At 41.0% G+C, this 17,493-nt stretch overlaps 2 protein-coding genes across 5 annotated transcripts; one reads left to right on the top strand and one right to left on the bottom strand.

Moving 5' to 3' along the window:
- Positions 1–2,318: 2,318 nt before the first annotated feature.
- Positions 2,319–3,780, bottom strand: UQCC6 (ubiquinol-cytochrome c reductase complex assembly factor 6). Its single transcript, XM_080558231.1, has 2 exons — positions 3,646–3,780; positions 2,319–2,667 (listed from the first exon to the last, which is right to left on the bottom strand). The coding sequence occupies exons 1-2, from the start codon at positions 3,751–3,753 to the stop codon at positions 2,572–2,574; spliced, it is 204 nt and encodes a 67-aa protein (XP_080414357.1). The 5' UTR covers positions 3,754–3,780; the 3' UTR covers positions 2,319–2,571.
- TDG (thymine DNA glycosylase) lies at positions 3,583–17,366 on the top strand. Of its 4 annotated transcripts, none has more exons than XM_080558075.1 (10): positions 3,583–3,723; positions 5,556–5,704; positions 8,361–8,590; positions 9,109–9,178; positions 10,593–10,728; positions 10,818–10,900; positions 10,982–11,076; positions 12,641–12,812; positions 13,109–13,237; positions 14,933–17,366. In XM_080558075.1, exons 1-10 carry the CDS (start codon positions 3,692–3,694, stop codon positions 15,067–15,069), a joined length of 1,233 nt encoding a protein of 410 aa, XP_080414201.1. In that variant the 5' UTR covers positions 3,583–3,691; the 3' UTR covers positions 15,070–17,366. The 4 variants fall into 4 exon arrangements, with proteins under 4 accessions (XP_080414201.1, XP_080414203.1, XP_080414202.1 ...); XM_080558076.1 differs by lacking the exon at positions 3,583–3,723 and adding an exon at positions 3,773–3,850; XM_080558074.1 differs by lacking the exon at positions 3,583–3,723 and adding an exon at positions 3,781–3,971.
- Positions 17,367–17,493: the final 127 nt, after the last annotated feature.

The raw sequence follows: 17,493 nt of genomic DNA, 5'->3' as shown, positions 1-17,493 counted from the left end.
AGTCATGCTTTGTGCTTCTTCATCTTCCTCAGCTGAGACTATCATGTGCAGCATGGCTGTGGTCCAGCTGCTTTATTTACCCTGGAGTGGCAAGTGTTTCCTATTAATAGGCAGGAACACACAGTTGTAACTTTTCGTCAACTTTGTGAAACAGTATCACTGCTGGAAGAAGTGTCTTGCAGTCATACTGAGTTGTGTTTTTTTCCACTCCTGTAGTTGTACCGATTCTGGGCAGTAACTGCTATTCAAACCTGGTGCAATGGCACCTTTGCTGCTGCTAGATGGGCACTCAGGAGTGGTTCCCTCAGTGCTAAAACATGCTCCTTGTTGCTCAGTTTCCACTAGAAGCAGGATGCATTTGGAAGAATGTGATTAAATTTGCTGCAGCCTTTAGATCTGAAGTAGAATCCATCTGATGTCAGAGCCAGCAGCAGAGTGACAGAGGCGATAGTCTGACAAACTGTAAGTAAATCAGGTAAGGGTTGGTGAATCCCATCCCTTTAAAGAGGACAGTGGTTTTCGGTTACCCATATTTAGAGCAAGAACAAAATATTGCCAAAGTGCCTCATCTGTCTTCAATAAGCTGTTCTCTGGTTCTCAGAGACGTTGAGGTCTACAGTTACCAATTTAAACACTGTATAGGTACAGCAAAGCTCAGCCACCAGAACTGAGCCTAATAAGGTGTCTTCTGCTAGATTGTTTAAATCTCACATTTTGTGATCTAGTAATAGTAAGCCCAGGCTGCAGCCTAAACATCCATGGGGGCATGTGAGAGCAGGAGAGGATCTCATCCCACCTCAGCTGCTTTTCTCAGCATACAGTTGCAAGAGCTGTGTGAAAGAGGAGGCATGTAAACATGCAGAGGGGCTACAACCTTTTTTTCTCTAGGAAAATGAGTTCCAACTTAAGCATGTATAAAATACCAACTTCACAGCTGAAGTAGAGGTAAAAGCATTGTGCAATCATTTCTAGGCACCTGTGTTATTACAAGAACTCCAACTACACTGCCAGTAGGATTTAGTGAGGTTTTTTTTTCCTTATATGAATCCTCTGCCAGCCTGTGGTTTTCTTTTCCCCAAGTCAAATGCGAGTGAGATTTGAGGTTGAAGCCTGTGCCTAATCTGAGTGCCTTAGTCAAGGGAAAGCAATTCCCAGCTTTCACATGCTCTGCTGCATACTGTTCAAAAAGGGGTTGGCGCACCATCCTCGTGGTACGCTGACTTGGTGTATCTTCTTGAGTTCCTCGTGCAAGAATTTTGTGGAGAGCCTGAGGACTGAAAGGTAAACCTGCACTTAACTTTGTTCAAAAGCAGTCAATACATAAACAGAAGATGCCCACATGGAGTACAAACAATTCTGCTGTTATCTGCACCCATTTGTTCTATTTTAACTAATGCAACCAAGTGGACCAAAATAGATTTCCTGTCAGTAATACAGACAAAGCCGCTGTAACAGCAGTTAACCAGCATTAGTCCTGTACAAGAAGTGCAGCTGTAAGGAGTCTATACTTGTTCATGCCATAATTTACTAGGTTCTGTGTTGCATCGAACAAAACTATTGTCATAGTATAGCAAGATGGTAAGTGCCAACAGTCAATTGGGGTTCTATTACAGAAGAACAGACCCTCTCATTAGGGCTAATGAGTGGCAATAAAAGTTTGAATTTTTTTTTAATGTTTTCACGTTTCTCTAGCTTCCTACACTTGTTCATCAGCTGTTGTGGTTTAACCCTGGCAGGCAGCTGGGCACCACACAGCTGTTCCCTAAGTAGCCCCATGGGAGTGGGGAAAGGATGGGGGAGGTAAAGGTTAGGAAACTCAGGGGTTGAGGTAAAGACAGTTGGGTAGGTCAAGTAAAAGCTATGCCCCCAAGCAAAGCCAAGAAAGCATTCAGTTGCTGCTTCCCCTCAGCAGGCAGTTGTCAGCCATTTACAGAAAGCAGGGCTCTTGCATAACAGCTTCCTGGGAAGACAAAGGCCATCACTCTGTTCACACACTTCTTTCCCCTCCAGTTTTAAATCTGAGCACATCACAGGGCATGGGCTATCCCTTGGGCTAGCTGCCCTGGCTGTGTCCCCTCCCAGCTCCTGGTGCATCCCCAGCCTCATCGCTGGCAGAGCAGCACAAGAAGCTGAAGAGACCTTGCCTCTGTGCAGGCACTGCTCTGCAACAACTATAACATCCGTGTTATTGCTGCTATTTTCATCAAAAATCCAGAACCCAGCATCATGTGAACTTCTAAGAAGAAAATTATTAACTCTGCCTATACCAAAAGCAGGGCATCAGCTGAAAAGCTTCAAACTCCATCAGACACGGTCAATGTGAATTCACACCTTTTATTTTGGAGGATATTTACACTGCAAATCAAGACTAAAAATCATACGCTCTTTGGTAAACAACTGATTGGACTTTTGACAGTATTCATCACGCATTTATTTACAATGTATGCTGCCTGTAACTCTACTTCAGTGAAACAAAAAAGCATAAAGAATATTTCATGTGGATTTCTACAGTCGAGATAGTTGAACAAATGCTTTATCAGTTCTAGTTTTCATAACATAAGTAAAGCGTGGTCAGTGCTGGGATGTTTCAGCTTTGCTCGATCTTGCTTTTACACCCAACAGTTCTGTTCTCAGCTCTCCAGGCTTAGGAGGTATTTCAGGTATACTCTGTTAAAAACAGAAAGACGTCAGTGCTGTAGCAGAAGAAAAACTAAACTCACAGAAACAGTACATTAACATACCCTGTAAGAGATGGCATTATAGCCAAATTGTCGTTACATCTCCCTCATAAAACAGTACATTAACATACTCTGTAGGAGATGGCATTATAGCCAAAACATACAAATTGTCATTACATCTCCCTCATTTTTGAGCAGAGTATAATATTTTTTACAAGCAAAACATCTTTAAAATTAACCTATTACCTTTTTGTAATTTGACTTCTATTTCAAAGTAGCAAAACACACTTTTAGTAAAAGGAGGAAGGAAGCACAGGCTGTTTAAAGGCACAAAGCTGCTCTTCGCCATTTGGGAGAGTAAGCTTGGTGGAGGTGTCTAGCATAGCTTTAAAGCACCAGGTGGAGTTTCTGTAAATATTTTTCTGTCACCAAGAGGAAAAATAAGTCTCGCTGCTTCTAGTGTTTTGTTTTTATAAATTAAATGGATGGGATTACATTTTGAAAGGGTAACAGATGACATTTTAAATATCTTTCCTCCTTAGAATTCTTGCTAGTTTAAAGGGATACAGATCGTTCTTAACATGTGCCTATTTACCTCTTAATAAAGTTCTATTATTAAAAACGTGTATCCTTTTACTTATCCGTGAGAAGAGCGGCATCGTTGCTTATATTTTGACACGACTCCACGTTCTAAGGCCTTTAAGAGACCAAACCGCCCACCGCTACCCCCGGGGGCGCTCGGTCTGCCACTTCCTAATGAGAAGCATCGGTCATCTTCATTAGCGGGGCGGGAGAAAGCTCCGCTTCCACCCCCTTTCCTCTTCCCCCTTCCCCTTCTGCACGCCCTTCCAAACAAACCACCGCAGAGCCCCGCGGCAGAGCCGCGGTCCCAGCCCGGCAGGAAGCCCCCGCGGGGGCACCCCTCAGCCCGGCCGCCCCCTATCCCCGGAGCCCCGGGAGCACTCACGAGGTCGGGCCTGTAGTACCTGTGCACCACCTCCGCCCCCGCCAGCATGGCCAGCAGGCTGGCCGCCAGCGTCTTCAGGTAGGTGGGCCAGGGCACGCCGGCGGGCATGGCGGCGGCGCGGGGCGGAGCGGGGCGGGGCGGGCGCGCAGGATGCGCGTCAGGGGGACGGGGCCGCCGCGGCACCGGGCACAGCGACCGCTTCCAGGTCGGGCGGGCGGGGAGCGGGCGGCGGGCAGGGGGCGGCGGGGGGCGGCCGGCGCGGACAATAGCCCCATGGCCGCCGGAGGCGCTCCGGGGCCGGGCGGGGAGGCCGAGGAGCTGGGCAGGTAGCGGCGCCCTTCCCTTCCCTTCCCTTCCCTTCCCTTCCCTTCCCTTCCCTTCCCTTCCCTGGCCGGTGGCGGGGAGGGGACGTGTGGTTTGTTGAACGTCCCGCGACGCAGACAGCGAGAACAAAGCGCCGGGGATTCGGGGAAGCGGGCTGAAGGGTTCCCGGCAGGGTAGAGGGAGGCTTTCATCTCGTCACCAAGCGTTGGAGGGCCTGGCTGCCGTACGGTGCGAGGCCTCTCGTTTAAAGGGAGCTTCCCTGTAATGGCAATCCCTTTACAGGAAGGGGATTTCATTAATGTATCCAGTAATAAGACGTGCGTTACAGGGAGACATCTTGTTAGAGGCCGTCCTTGGCTTAGACGCCTTCGTGTCGCTCTCACTTCACGTCTCTCTCGCCGCTTTGCTGTGTGGAATTAGGCACTTAGGGCATTATGAACCAGCCTCTTCGTCTCTCGGCTGTGATCCCTGTTGCAAATCCGGAAATCCGTCTCGTTTGGTTCAGTAACTGCTTTGGTATTTTACATAAAATGTGACTGTGCCAGCTACTGAGGGCTGTACTATGCTCAGAACATCCCCTGGGACTTTGCCAGGCAGCCCCCCAGAAATCTGGGTGGCCTAAGTTCAGATTTATTCTCCGTGACTCAGGGCAGGTGTTTGGGTCACAGTTAGTGGCCTGATGGCACACCTGTGGGCTGCTCCGGCCTAAATCTGACTGACAGTGGGGATATTAAAAATTCTTAAATATCCGTTGCGTAATAGAGAATGATCCCTTCACATCACAATGGTGGCCTTTGAGTTATTTCTATACACCGAAAAATTATTTGATGTTTTTATCAAATAACTTTCATAAAAATATTTCTTGAAAATCTAATGTTCATGCAATCTGTTCAATGTATTTGTGTTGCCGTGTAATCCATGGACAAGGCGGCTACATAGGCACAAGGGAATGACAGTATGAAGCAGAAGCTTATTTGGGGGTTTGAGGGCTGCACGTGTCTAATAGATACATGGCACAAAAAAGCTGTATATAGCAAGATGTCTCTGTGCATAGATGGAGATTGAATCTGTGTGTGTGAGCACTTCCACGTCGAATAAGAGCAGTATTTGCTTTGGGATCCAGTGTGGGATAACTGGACAGCATCTGCCACGCTCTTTGTTAAAGCCCTTTAATAATCTGCACTGTAACTGATGATTTGTGTACTTGTAATTTTCCGTAGCCCAAAATGACTCATCTATCCATTCGCTGTCACATCAGATAAAGTAACCAATGTAGAATTAAGAAATCTAAAAGTTGGGAAACTTAAAGGCCAAAGAGTTTTAACTCCATTCTGTTGTGAGTTGTTCGGTAGGCAGCCGGGCTGGTTAATGTGTGCTGCACACTGTTATTTTCCAGTGTTAGGGGAAATCTCTGTGCTTTCAGAGAACTGGACTGTTAGTGTTGGGTGCAGTGTCACCTCCTATCTGCTAAGCAGCTGGGCTGCTTAATGGATTTGCGTAATGTACTGCCTTGTTAGTAGAGCAGTTATATCACTAAATTTCTAAGTTGTTGATGGGTTATGCCTCTTTTTTTCTCCCTTTTAAAGATATTACGCGTACCTTCAGCAAGCTCAAGCTTTTTACACGTTTCCGTTCCACCAAATGATGACAGCGCCGCCTAACATGGAAATCATGACTGAGCAGCCGACTGTAGAGGGCATGCCAGAGCCAGAATTTGCTCAGGAACCTCCTAAAGGTAGTTTGACTGGGCTACACTAAGTGAGCAAAAATGTTAGGAGTTGTTGGAAAAAACATATGTCTGTATTGGTCTCAATAAACAGCTTCTTTAGAGCTGTTGGATTTCCTTTTCTTGGTGCTCTTTGAGAAAGTACTTGGTTAATTGTATTCTTCTAGTAACATTAGTTATCAAACAAGGAAAAAGCTAAGAAGAAAACCCAGTCATAGTATTCACATTGTTCAGTCTCACAAAATTATCTTGTTCCAGGAAAAGCAGGCTGTTGCTTCAGTGGGTAAGTGTATCGTTTTTAGCTGACTTCACGGGTTTTGGTGTTATGTTAGAAAAGGAAGTTTTCTTTTTTCCAGGCTAAGTTGAAATTTATTTATTTATTTTAATTTCTGCCAGAGAAATACAGTATGATATTGTTTGTTTGAAATATTTGTTTAACTGGTGGTTTAGTGTGTTGCAACCACAAATACTGAATTGCTAAGACACTAAATGTTGTTTGTTTGTTTGTTTCAGTGAGTCTTATTTAAACAAATACAAAAAAATGCTGGAAACGGTCCCATGTATTACACAAGTTCTGTATTTTATGCACTTGTGCATTGCCTTTCTTTTCCCTCACTAAGGTTTTGTGGAGTTAGATTTCACAGTAACCTTGCCAAGGAAAGAACCCTTGTTGCTCTTTTGCTTGCTCTTTACCACATAAAAAGGCAGTGGTTTCTGCCATGCTTAAATTCTGATTCTGCAGCAAATATGAACGCAGAGTTTAGTCTTGCTTTTAATACCTAGATGGTCAGAGCTCTCTGTACCAAAGCAATACAGCAGCCAATTCATGCAATAACATTGCTTGCTTACGTGCGTCCTTTGATAAGCTTCAGTTTTTCTTTATAAGTTGTAATGCTTGGCCAGGTGAAATCCAGGAAGAAACCTCTATTTTTAAATAGATGGGACTGCTGAGTTCATTCACTGCATTACTCACTACAGTTAGCATGCATCCCACGTGCTGTATGGTAAGGCTTCTTTTGCAGCTTTATTCCTGGAATAATGTGAGTTACCATGAACACAGGGACTGTACTTTCAAGTATTTTTAGATGACTGTAACCTTGTGTTATTAAACTGTTCACTAATATTTTTTTGCAAAAATTGGAAGCTGAATAAAGCCTTAGAAGTCAGGGCTTGCAAATTTACCAGGTATCTGTGAAATCTGCAGGAGCATGTATGAAAGGCGAAGATTCGATGTCCAACTGCGTGCTGTGATTTAAAAAAAAAAAAAGGGGGAGAACGTTCAGGATTGCCCTCTGAAAGGCTGCCCTGGCATTGTGGCCAGGCAGTTCATCTTCCATGACAGTGTCTGGTTGGTAGGTGTCTTACCAGCTTGACAGTTAGGAGAATTTATCCTGCCTCACTTGAAATACTTCAACTACTCTGAGCTGGATGACACTCTTGCATTTTGCCATTACATGAAAACCTCCTAGTTCTACAAGGGATAGGAAAGAAAAGCTGCTTACGTGCCTCACCAAGTCTGCACCTTTCTCGTTTCTCCTTCGTTGTGACTCAACTGGCTGGAGTACTGTTACTATAGCTTTCCTAAGCAGTTGCTCCAAGGTGGGAATTTCACGTGGCTTTTGTCCTGCTTCTTGCAAGAAAGCTGACTGCAAACAAGAACAGCCCCAAAAAAGTTAGCAGGCTGAGGGCAGTGCCTCAGTATCCGTCATATTTGTTTTCTGAGAGAGAATGTCATCTAGAAACTGAAAATATGATGGAGTCTCAATTTTAAATTAATAGATTACTTTGGCTCTTTGCTGCCAAGTAAGTTTCCCTATTTTCAAATGGTGTTCTGCAACTTGACATTATTAATGAACAAAGATAGATTTCTGTTCACAAAGAGTGATTTCTAGGTTCATGTTGTGACTATTACCTGTGCTGCTTCAATCTCCAAGCTTAAGGGGACAAAAGACAAGGAAATTTCAATTGAGCGGGTAGTGACTACTTTATGTTTGCATTTTGTAAATAAAAATTAATGTTTGGTGTCACTCCTTCAAATTGAGACCTGTAAGCTCTCATACGTTACCTTGCTATATGATGCACTGAGCTGTATCTATTCTGTAAACGATAAATTGTGAATAGCTTATGCAGTGTTCAGTTCCTGTGTTTGTTTCTCTGACGAGTTTATGCCTTACACTCTAGGTAATATTTCAGACCTATTGCTCTTGGTGTGCAGTTTGGTTTCTTTGATATGTAATCCATAACAAACTTTCATATTTGGAAGCTGAAGTGTGAATAGTAGACTGTAATTTAGTTTAGCATTGCTTGGAATGCTAAGATTTCATGCTCTGGCATATTCTCCAAAAGAAATGAAACTATTTCCAAAAGATTGTTGCAATGCAGCATGTAAACAACATAACCTAGCCAAGAGATTATTCTTTGCTTGTATCCTAAGTCAGTGTAGTTGCCTGTGAATAGTGTGTGTGCCTGTGGTGCAGAGACACGTAAGATGGCCCCGTGCTGAGCCTGGAAAACTGAAATTCATCTGGTAATTGTTTAAGTTCTTAAATTTTGAAGGCAAATTTCTGTTTGATTTCTTTTTGTATTCATGCATTCAGTTCGGTCTATCTGAATGTCCATGCTGCAGCATTAGAAACGTACAGAAAATATATTTGCTGTGTTTCAGAAGTTAAAAAAGGAGGAAGGAAGAGAAAAGCCAAAGCAACTGAGCCAAAGCAACCCAAAAAGCCTGCTGCTAAAAAAGAAAAACCGACTAAGTCAAAAGGCAAACAGGAGAAGATCACAGATACTTTTAAAGTCAAAAGAAAAGTGGACCGCTTTAATGGTGTATCTGAAGCTGAACTTCTGACCAAGACTTTACCTGATATTCTGACCTTCGATCTGGACATCGTAATAGTAAGTAGCTCACAAAGACCTGGCAGAAATGCTCTGTGTTGTCACTTACAATCCACTCACAATGGTTGTGACTTACGTTCCTTCTGCATGCTCATCTGTATTACTTACACGGCAAGATCTTGCAAGATAAAGTATCGAAACTGCTTCCTGTGTGTCTAGCTGCTTTGCATTTTCTGTTAAAATTAATAGAAATATAATTCGAATTTCTAAGAAGTCTAAGGCTTATGTATACTACATAGTCGTGAAAGACCATTACTTGACAATTTACTGGAAGTGCTACACCAGTGGTTATAAAATACATGCCACGAGCTGCTCCTTTGACATTGTACCTCTAAACGAGACCCTGCTCTAAAATTGTCAATTTTTTAAACTAACACTGGAAGATATCAATAACATGGTTTTGTTTATTGACAGTAACTTCAGAGAATTGAATAAGCTTCCTGGCTGTAACTTGATTACATTTTTGACTAGAAAGCCGTGTTCTAATCGTTAAAACAGACTGGTATCTTGCTTTGTAGATTGGCATAAACCCTGGCTTGATGGCAGCTTACAAAGGACATCATTATCCTGGACCTGGAAACCATTTTTGTAAGTTTTTAATTTTCCTTTCTTTTTAACTATTTCCGTAAGTTTTTTCTCTTCCCATATTTTTATAGAACTTGCAGAACCCTGTTAGAACTTGTGGCGCTTTAAACCAGTTTGGGGTTTTATTGGGTGGAGAGCGGGATTTTGCTTTTAACACTGAGATTGATTTAAATGCTGTAACTTTCTGACAAACAGCGTACGTAAAAAGGAATGAAATAAAAGAGGAGTAATCAGTGACTTTCAGTGTAGGTTTAGAATTGTCAGGTAAACGCAGTTTAACAGGTTATGTTAGTAAATAACTTCTTAGTGTGTTAGTATGCAACATAAGGAATAAAAAATTAAATTGCTGGTACTTGAGTTACCAAGGGTAAATCAGTAGGCATCAGCTTCTGATACAGAATAAGACTACGTGCATTTTCCCCAGAAAGTATTTCAGCAAACCCTCTTCTTCTTGCATTTACTCATTTCTGCTAAACAAGCTTTCTAACTTTTACGAAAAAGCAACAACCACTGCCTTTTCCCAGTAGGCAAATGTATCTAGTGTACTCGATTCTCCAGACAGTTTGTTTTTTTTTTTCCTGTGTGTTTTTCTGTTTAAGTAACATTTTCTGCAGCATGTTCTCATACCTGAACTCTGTTGAATACTCTGGTTTGTGTAGTGGGAGTCATTCTACCTGTGGTAGTAGGGAGTTCCCCGTAGGCTAATTTGCAGCCCTGTGATACTCCAGCCAAAATGCTTCAGGTATCCAGCAGACCAGTAAATCAGGCTTGGTTATTTTTTTCTAGTGTTCTTTACCAAGAAGCAGACCAGATATACATGCTCTGACAAATCCAAGCATTTGTAAGTTTCTTGGATCATTAAGAACTACCTGTGCTTAATTTGTCCTTAAGAGATTGGCACTGTACATCACACAAGCTATACTTTTTTACATTAACTGTTGATATAAGATGTTAACACGTTCTGTTGGAGAGGGCCCAGCACAAGAAGCAATTACAAAGATGTAAAACAGAACCAACGCTCCTTGTATTCGTCACATCTTTCCCTCAAAATCCATATACATATTCATACCCTTTCTAAGTGATTTACAGAATGTAAAGCTCCATACTGAGCTTCTGGAGTGTAAGTCTGCTTTCCGTACCAGTGATTGTGGTGAGGGAGTCCTGTTGCTCACTGGGCATTTTCTGTGCTCTTGGAACAGGTAAAATGAGTTTGGTTATTTTAAACTTTTATAGATAGGGCAATAGTCATCCCCAAATTAGCTGATGCTCTGTTAACATAGACTCTTCCTGTAGCATTCCAGTACTCTGTGTTGGTAGTCAAGGCTTTTTTATTGGTGGTGTGTGTTGGTTTTGTTTTTGTTTGTTTGTTTTTGTATGTTTGTTTTTAAAGGCAAATACATATCTTCCTACTTCTCAGGGAAGTGTCTCTTCATGTCTGGTCTAAGCAATGAACAGCTGAACCATATGGATGACCACACCTTACCACATAAATACGGCATTGGATTTACAAACATGGTGGAAAGGACAACACCTGGAAGCAAAGACCTCTCCAGGTAGGATAACACAGGAGAATGTCACACTTGTTAATGAATTAATAGTTATAATTTTGAATGATTTTTTTTCTTTTTACCTTCTCTTTTAGTAAAGAGTTTCGGGAAGGAGGGCGAATTCTGATGCAGAAATTACAAAAGTATAAACCTCGTATAGCAGCTTTCAATGGAAAATGTGAGAATCTTAACTTTGAATGAGTTTGTTCTATCCGTGGCTGTTTTTTGTCCACTCATCCCGTCATCTTCTCATTTTTAGGTATTTATGAAATTTTTAGTAGAGAAGTTTTTGGAATAAAAGTTAAGAACTTGGAATTTGGATTGCAGCCACACAAGGTGCCAGATACAGAAACTGTAAGTACTGATACTGAAAAACAACAGCAGAGCACTCCATTTGGATTATTTCAAAAGCAATGAAATCTGAGGGCTTACCCCCAATTACAGTAATGTCAAAGTTTGACCAAAGTACAAGGAATGTGAAAGGCTTTCTCTTAAACAGAGAAAGTGGGATTGGGCAATTTTCAGGCACATCTTTCATATAGCTTCATCAGACTTGCAGATTTTATTTAGGAAATTGTATATTATGGCTAGTAGGTTAGCTCATTCTCTGAGGAGTATTTAAAATATGAATAAAATATGCATGCCCTTGTAACCATCATCTACTTTGATCTGATTATCTGTGTCCAATTCTCTGTATGCTGTCACTGGGTTTTGATACAGAACATGACTGTGGTGCTAGTAGTGCCACAGCAGGGGAGAAAGAATAGCAAGTCCATTGTTGTGCTGTTCCACACTACAGCACTGCTGCTCTGGGCATGCCCAAGCACTTTAATCAGACTCAGTCTTCTTAAGCTGATTTGCAGCTTGAAATTAAGTTGGACACTTAAAGTACGTCTTGATGAAGAGTGCATTAATCATGGACATCTAGCGCTGGAAAATACCTCATTCATCACAGACATCTGCTGCTGGAAGGTATCTCAAGAGACCAGCTATGTATCATCACAAATAGGTTTGTTTAACCTGCTCTTACAAACCTCCAGCAAAGGCGATTGCACTACCTGCCCAGGCAGCTTATTCCAAAGCTTCGTTGCCTGTTCAGTTCAAACTTTTGGGTTGTTTTTCTATCTATCCCAAATCACTAGTGCTTCAAGTCCAAGCTGTCCTGTTCTAATGGTGGAGTGTTGCCATTAGAGCCTAAAGAGCTGTTGGTGATAAAATGCTTCCTTCTTAAGTAGTATTTGTAAAAGATAAATAATCCTATTTACAAGTACTTGTTCATAAATACTGCACTGTAATAAATGTACTGGATACAATTCCTTCTTTCTGAACTAACTTCAAGCCTTTAGAAAGGGCTGTTGGCAGAGACAGAGACACTTAAATTGGCTTCACCCATGCTGACTCCAGAATTTCAAACCCTGGCAAGCGTGATGCAGACGTACTTGGCCAAGAAGCAAGGCTAATTAACCCGTGATGCCTTTCTGACTGGGGTGGGGTTTTTGCATACTAGCACGTACTCCTCTGCGGATCTGGCTCCGAACTCCACTTGCTCAGAGAGCTCTGCCATGTGCTACACTCTCAGGCATATACTTGTAAATTTTAAGTATTGTAACACACACTTGTACTACCTCTCCTGCAGCACATACTCAAGTGGTGAGAATCGTCCTAGCTTCAACAGCCGATAATCAGCCTCTGTCTTTAGGAAAAGACATTTAGCTGGCTGGGAAAAATGAAGGGCTCTTTTTATCCTGTCCCGGGCTCCTTTTATCCTCTCCCAGAACCACCTTCAGCATTAGCTGATGTTTGTACAAAGGTTTAAAACAATAACATGAGCTTAACTGTTGAGTTATTCTTGATGCATTATATATTAGCTAATAATTCAGGGACCAGTAATGCTATTTTTCTTGCTCTGTGTCTCAAGCTCTGCTACGTTATGCCATCATCCAGTGCAAGATGTGCTCAGTTTCCTCGTGCGCAAGATAAGGTTCATTATTACATAAAGCTAAAAGACTTAAGGGATCAACTGAAAGGCATTGCACCAAACACAGAGGTGCAGGAAGTGCAGTACACGTTTGACTTGCAACTTGCACAAGGTATAGTGTTTATTTTCTTAGTGCTTTGTAAAGGTGTAGCATGACATACAACACAACTAGCAGATGCACAAGCAAAAGGAAATTAAAAAAATCATGGGGGGGGGGAAGATGTATCATCCACCCTAAATCGCATGGTATAGAGCTGGAGATTCTACTCTTTTTAATGCAGCTTTAATTATCTAAGGGGAGCTGGAATTACCTGGTAAAATGTGTGGCTGCTTTTTTCAAATGTTATCTTATAAAAATGCTCAGTGATCATTTTTATTCTTAATACTTGAAGTCTTCTCTTTCTGCAGAGGATGCCAAAAAAATGGCTGTCAAAGAAGAAAAATATGATCCAGGTTATGAAGCAGCATATGGAGGAGCTTACTGTGATCGTGCACCATATGAAAGTGAACAGTGCAATTTCTCTTCAAACGGAACTGGTAAGGAGTGGTGCTTGGGGCATTCGGTCTGTAAACCATTGTATATAGCTTTTTATAACCAATTCCATACATTTAATTTTCTACCCTTTCAGCACTTCCACAATTCATACAATATATTTAAAGTATAGCATCAGTTAGACTCATATAACTGAGGGAATGTGCAGTCTTTCTGGGAGGAAGCGGGGAGAAAAGCCATTTTCTCTATTTAAAATCATTTATCTGCAACTTCAAATTGTTCTCCTAAACTCTGTCTCCCAGGACGTGACAAACAGACATCACTAGTGACTTACACAGTCACTATTTTCGATTGCTTTGACTTTTGTATAAACGCACCATGTTCTCCAGACAAAAGTTTCATTTTTTTTTTTTCGTTCCTAAGGAAAGCAAAGACAGAGAATGGTGAAACAGATAAAATCACAGTACAATACAAAGTACAACTGAGATCGTTTCATTACTGGTGGGGTAGATGAAGGAGGAGTATTTTAATGGTGTCATCCAAATAATGTAATGTGTTAGGATAGCTGGTGTAGTGACCATACAGTTTGCCTTGAATAATCTGAAGACAAACATTACTATTTTTACATCATGGGTGGGCAATCACCAAAACCCAGACCATACAGCAGTTTGGTATTCTTCAGCTTTTAGTGTGGAAGCAGTTTAAGTGTGGGAGAAAAACAAATTTTCGCTATCTGTAGGTTTTCTGTGTTTGAAGTTTGTGCAACTTCTTGAGTAAAGTATGATTTTCAGTCCTGACAATTTTGGAAAAAAATTGTAAGGAAATTAAGAAAGGAGCAAAGAAGAACAGAATGAAGACTAGAAAGATGAGTGTAGTGATCTTACTGTAACTAAGAAATCAGGAATTTTACTTCCGAAAATACTACCAACTGTAATTAAAAAAAATATGAAAAACAATGGCAGAGGCCTTTCAGAACTTAAAGGGGGCTTACAAAAAAATGGACAAAGGAATGGTTTTAAATTAAAAGAGGGGAGATTTAGATTAGATTTTAAGAGAAAATTCTTTACTCAGGGATGGTGAGGCACTGGAACATGTTGCCCAGAGAAGCTGTGGATGCCCCATCCCTGGAGGTGTTCCAGGGCCAGGCTGGATGGGGCTTTGGGCAACCTGGGCTGGTGGGAGGTGTCCCTGCCCATGGCAGAGGGTTGGAACTGGGTGGTCTGTAATGGCCCTTCCAACCCAAACCCTTCTATGATACTATGAAGTAGTAACTGCCACCTTCATCTGAAGTCATGAATTTTTAGTCCTAATCTCATTTATGTTGTAAACTGAACTTTTGCATTGTCTATCCTATTTTGTCAAAGAGAATGTCCCTTAGAGAAGAAGAATTTTATTTATAGGAAACACTGCAAAATAAATACTCTTTTAAACATTTAGACTCGTAATTTACATATACACCGCCCTTAAATTCACTCTTCAAAGAAGATATGAAGGAAATATAACTGGGGGGGAATGATCTGGATCTACAGAAGTAAACACTCAAAGGAAATAAGTTGGAGTCTAAATAGGAAGCTGAAAAGTAGAAGGAAAGATGGAAACTGAAAATATCTTTAGGGGTAGTGATGTTTGGGGGGGGTGTTTTATTTTTAATTATTTTATTTTAGTTGATGGAATCGAATCGACTGTATTTTTTTCATCTCTATGTTATTATTTTTGTTTTGTTTGTTTTCTATCGGCAGGCAATCCACAGTATTGTGAGGGGTCATCATCCTTTGGTGAAGTTCCTAATGGACAGTGGATGACACAGTCCTTTGCAGACCAGATTCCAGAGTTCAACGCTGACATGACACAAGAACCAGAGGGAAGCAGTGCGTAAGGGCTGTTTCTTCTCAGCTATGCATACATGCTGCAGTTTTAATGCAGTGGTGAAGATTGGTACCTCGGTTCTCCAACTGAAGCATTTTAATAGTATTTTATCTCCCTTAGTTATTTTATTATAGTCCAAAGTAAGTGTGTGGTAGGCTCAAATGAATGAACTAGGTAATTTTAAGGAACTGTCGAAACTTTTTAAAAAAAAGTTAGCCTTTTTTGTATATGAGTTTTATATTTAATGTATGCCATTTCTTGCAGTTTTTGACAAATTGCTTTCCCATTGTGTCAATTTCTTTGGGGCGTTAATTTTATTCCATGAACTGTAATGTAGTAGTAAGAACAGCAGTATACTTTTTATTGATGCCTCAATGTCCTTTTATATATCTAGAGAGGAAAATGGGAAGTGTACCCTTACCTTACATGAAGTGGTGTTTTTAATTATGCACAGTTAAACAAATTGTGCTTTTTAAGACTTCCTTTTACTTTCTTAAAAAGTGCAGAAGGTTAAGTTCTGCAGCTGTGAGTACTGAGCATTTTCTAGGGCAGGAATAGAGAGGTCTGTCTGTCTAGTGATTGGAACATATTCAGGGTTAAGGGAGCAGAGACATCTCAAGTCAAAATGCTGGGGAGGAAAATTTGTGTCACGCGGGACAGGACCTTAAATATTCTAGCTGAGCTGTCTTAGGGTAAGTTGTTCCTATCATTCCATCTATTTTCCCCTTAAATTCTGATGTAAGGAACTGGAATTCCTTAAAAAATAGTGGTTCTTGAATCTGTGGCATTTAAATTCTCAGTCACTTGTGTGATTAGTCTCTTCACCTGACCTCTAGCAGAACAGGTTACATTTGCAGGGAAGTGAAAGACCATATTCCCTGTAAAGATATCTACAGTCATGTTATTTCTATCAGGTACAATTAGCACAGGGTGAAAGAAGATTATGATTTAGCTGTTTTTAACATTAATTTATCTTCAATCTGTAAGACCTTAGAGGGTGTTCTTATTACTCTTACAAGTGAAAAATACTAAGGTGAAGACAAGGGCAGCTGTTCCATGAACAAGAAGTCAGCTGTTGGAACTAGAGCTCTCTTCTTTCGAACTTGCGGAAATAATACACACTTTTGGCCAATACTCGTGGCCTGAGAAAGAAATGAGAATCCATGCTTGTGCCTAACTATCATCTTCTTTCCCTCTCTTATTACGTGAGGAAGAGATGAAGTAAAAGCAATAAGCTGATCAAAACATTCAAGTTTTGATGATCTTATGAGAGAAGGTGCTTCACATACTTGAAAAACAGATACAAACAGTATCTCCACAGTCCGTGCTGGTCAGAGGTTCCTGTACCAGTCTTATCCTTTCCTCACAGCCATTGACAGTTGCCACGCATTGAGTGTAACTAGTTGGCATAGATAGTAATCCTGCTGTAACATCTCTCACGGAGATCACACACTGTCACCCTGCTGTGAGGCAGGTATGATGTTTACAGTTTTCTTCCTAAATGATGTGGCTTAATTCTGAGCGTCTGAAATCAAGGAGTGTGCATTATGATTATGTTGATTAGCTCCAGCATAAAGCTGTTCAATATATTGTCAAAAAGGTATAGGATTTGTCTTGTCTGTTATTTAATGTGTACTGTATCATGTATTGCTGTTTACATGGACATTTTCCTGCAGGTGCTCAAAGTATCTTGTATCAGGGATTTGTTACAATTCAATTTTATTTTTCAGCAACATCAGAAGCATGTAACTAGCACTGCTGATTAGGTGGTATAGTAGTACGTAACTACTGTACCGCTATCCTGTTTGATTTGGGGGTAGGGAAAGGCCTCTCCTTGAACAGAGGCACCTACTAGATTATCTGGGTGTAAAATACAGTTAAGTATATAATGACCGTTTCACTAAATATTGCAATTTATGTGTATTTCCTCAGAATGGTGCTCTTTTCATTACAGTAATACAGAGGTTCTTAACCTGTCTTAAATCTATCTCTGTTTCACAATAAAATCAGGAATTGTATTGCAGTGTGTTTGAATGTGCTTTTGCATCTTGCTAGCAGTGCTCTAAATACACTGTGGTGTATGTAATACAGTCTGCACAAGTACAGCATTCTGCAGAGAAACACTGCAGAATAGTCACCAAGCAACTGAACTTTACACATTAAAAGGCTGCATAAGTTTTATTTGGGGGCTGTTTAACTGGGGCTAGTAGACTAAAGCCACCTTATATGTAATATTGCAAGTATTTCCTGTGTCGGTTTTCTGCCAGCAGCTACTGAAGTCTTATTTATAAAGATCTTACATTAAAACACATTGTCTGATTTCACCTCTGTAAATATTTAATGAAAGCATTTCATTGTCAAGTAAACTTGTTTCCTCACCTTATTTGAAAGTCAGGATAATCTGAACTGTAACTAATTCTCCCACCTCCCTCTC

The sequence above is a fragment of the Anser brachyrhynchus genome, assembly GCF_964034855.1.
Source record: "Anser brachyrhynchus genome assembly, chromosome: 1".
In the NCBI taxonomy this organism is placed as follows: domain Eukaryota; kingdom Metazoa; phylum Chordata; class Aves; order Anseriformes; family Anatidae; genus Anser; species Anser brachyrhynchus.
The sequence above is the reverse complement of the archived record's forward strand: the minus strand, read 5'-3'. Positions and strand labels throughout refer to the sequence as shown.

Bases quoted from the DNA above. Each gene is read 5' to 3' on its own strand.
- TDG (XM_080558074.1), top strand. From the start codon at position 3,796: ATGCGCGTCAGGGGGACGGGGCCGCCGCGGCACCGGGCACAGCGACCG. The intron at 8,591-9,108 runs GTAAGTAGCTCA...CTTGCTTTGTAG, and splicing joins TCGATCTGGACATCGTAATA to ATTGGCATAAACCCTGGCTT. The intron at 12,813-13,108 runs GTATAGTGTTTA...CTCTTTCTGCAG, and splicing joins TGACTTGCAACTTGCACAAG to AGGATGCCAAAAAAATGGCT.
- UQCC6 (XM_080558231.1), bottom strand. From the start codon at position 3,753: ATGCCCGCCGGCGTGCCCTGGCCCACCTACCTGAAGACGCTGGCGGCC. The intron at 2,668-3,645 runs GTGAGTGCTCCC...TGTTTTTAACAG, and splicing joins GGTACTACAGGCCCGACCTC to AGTATACCTGAAATACCTCC.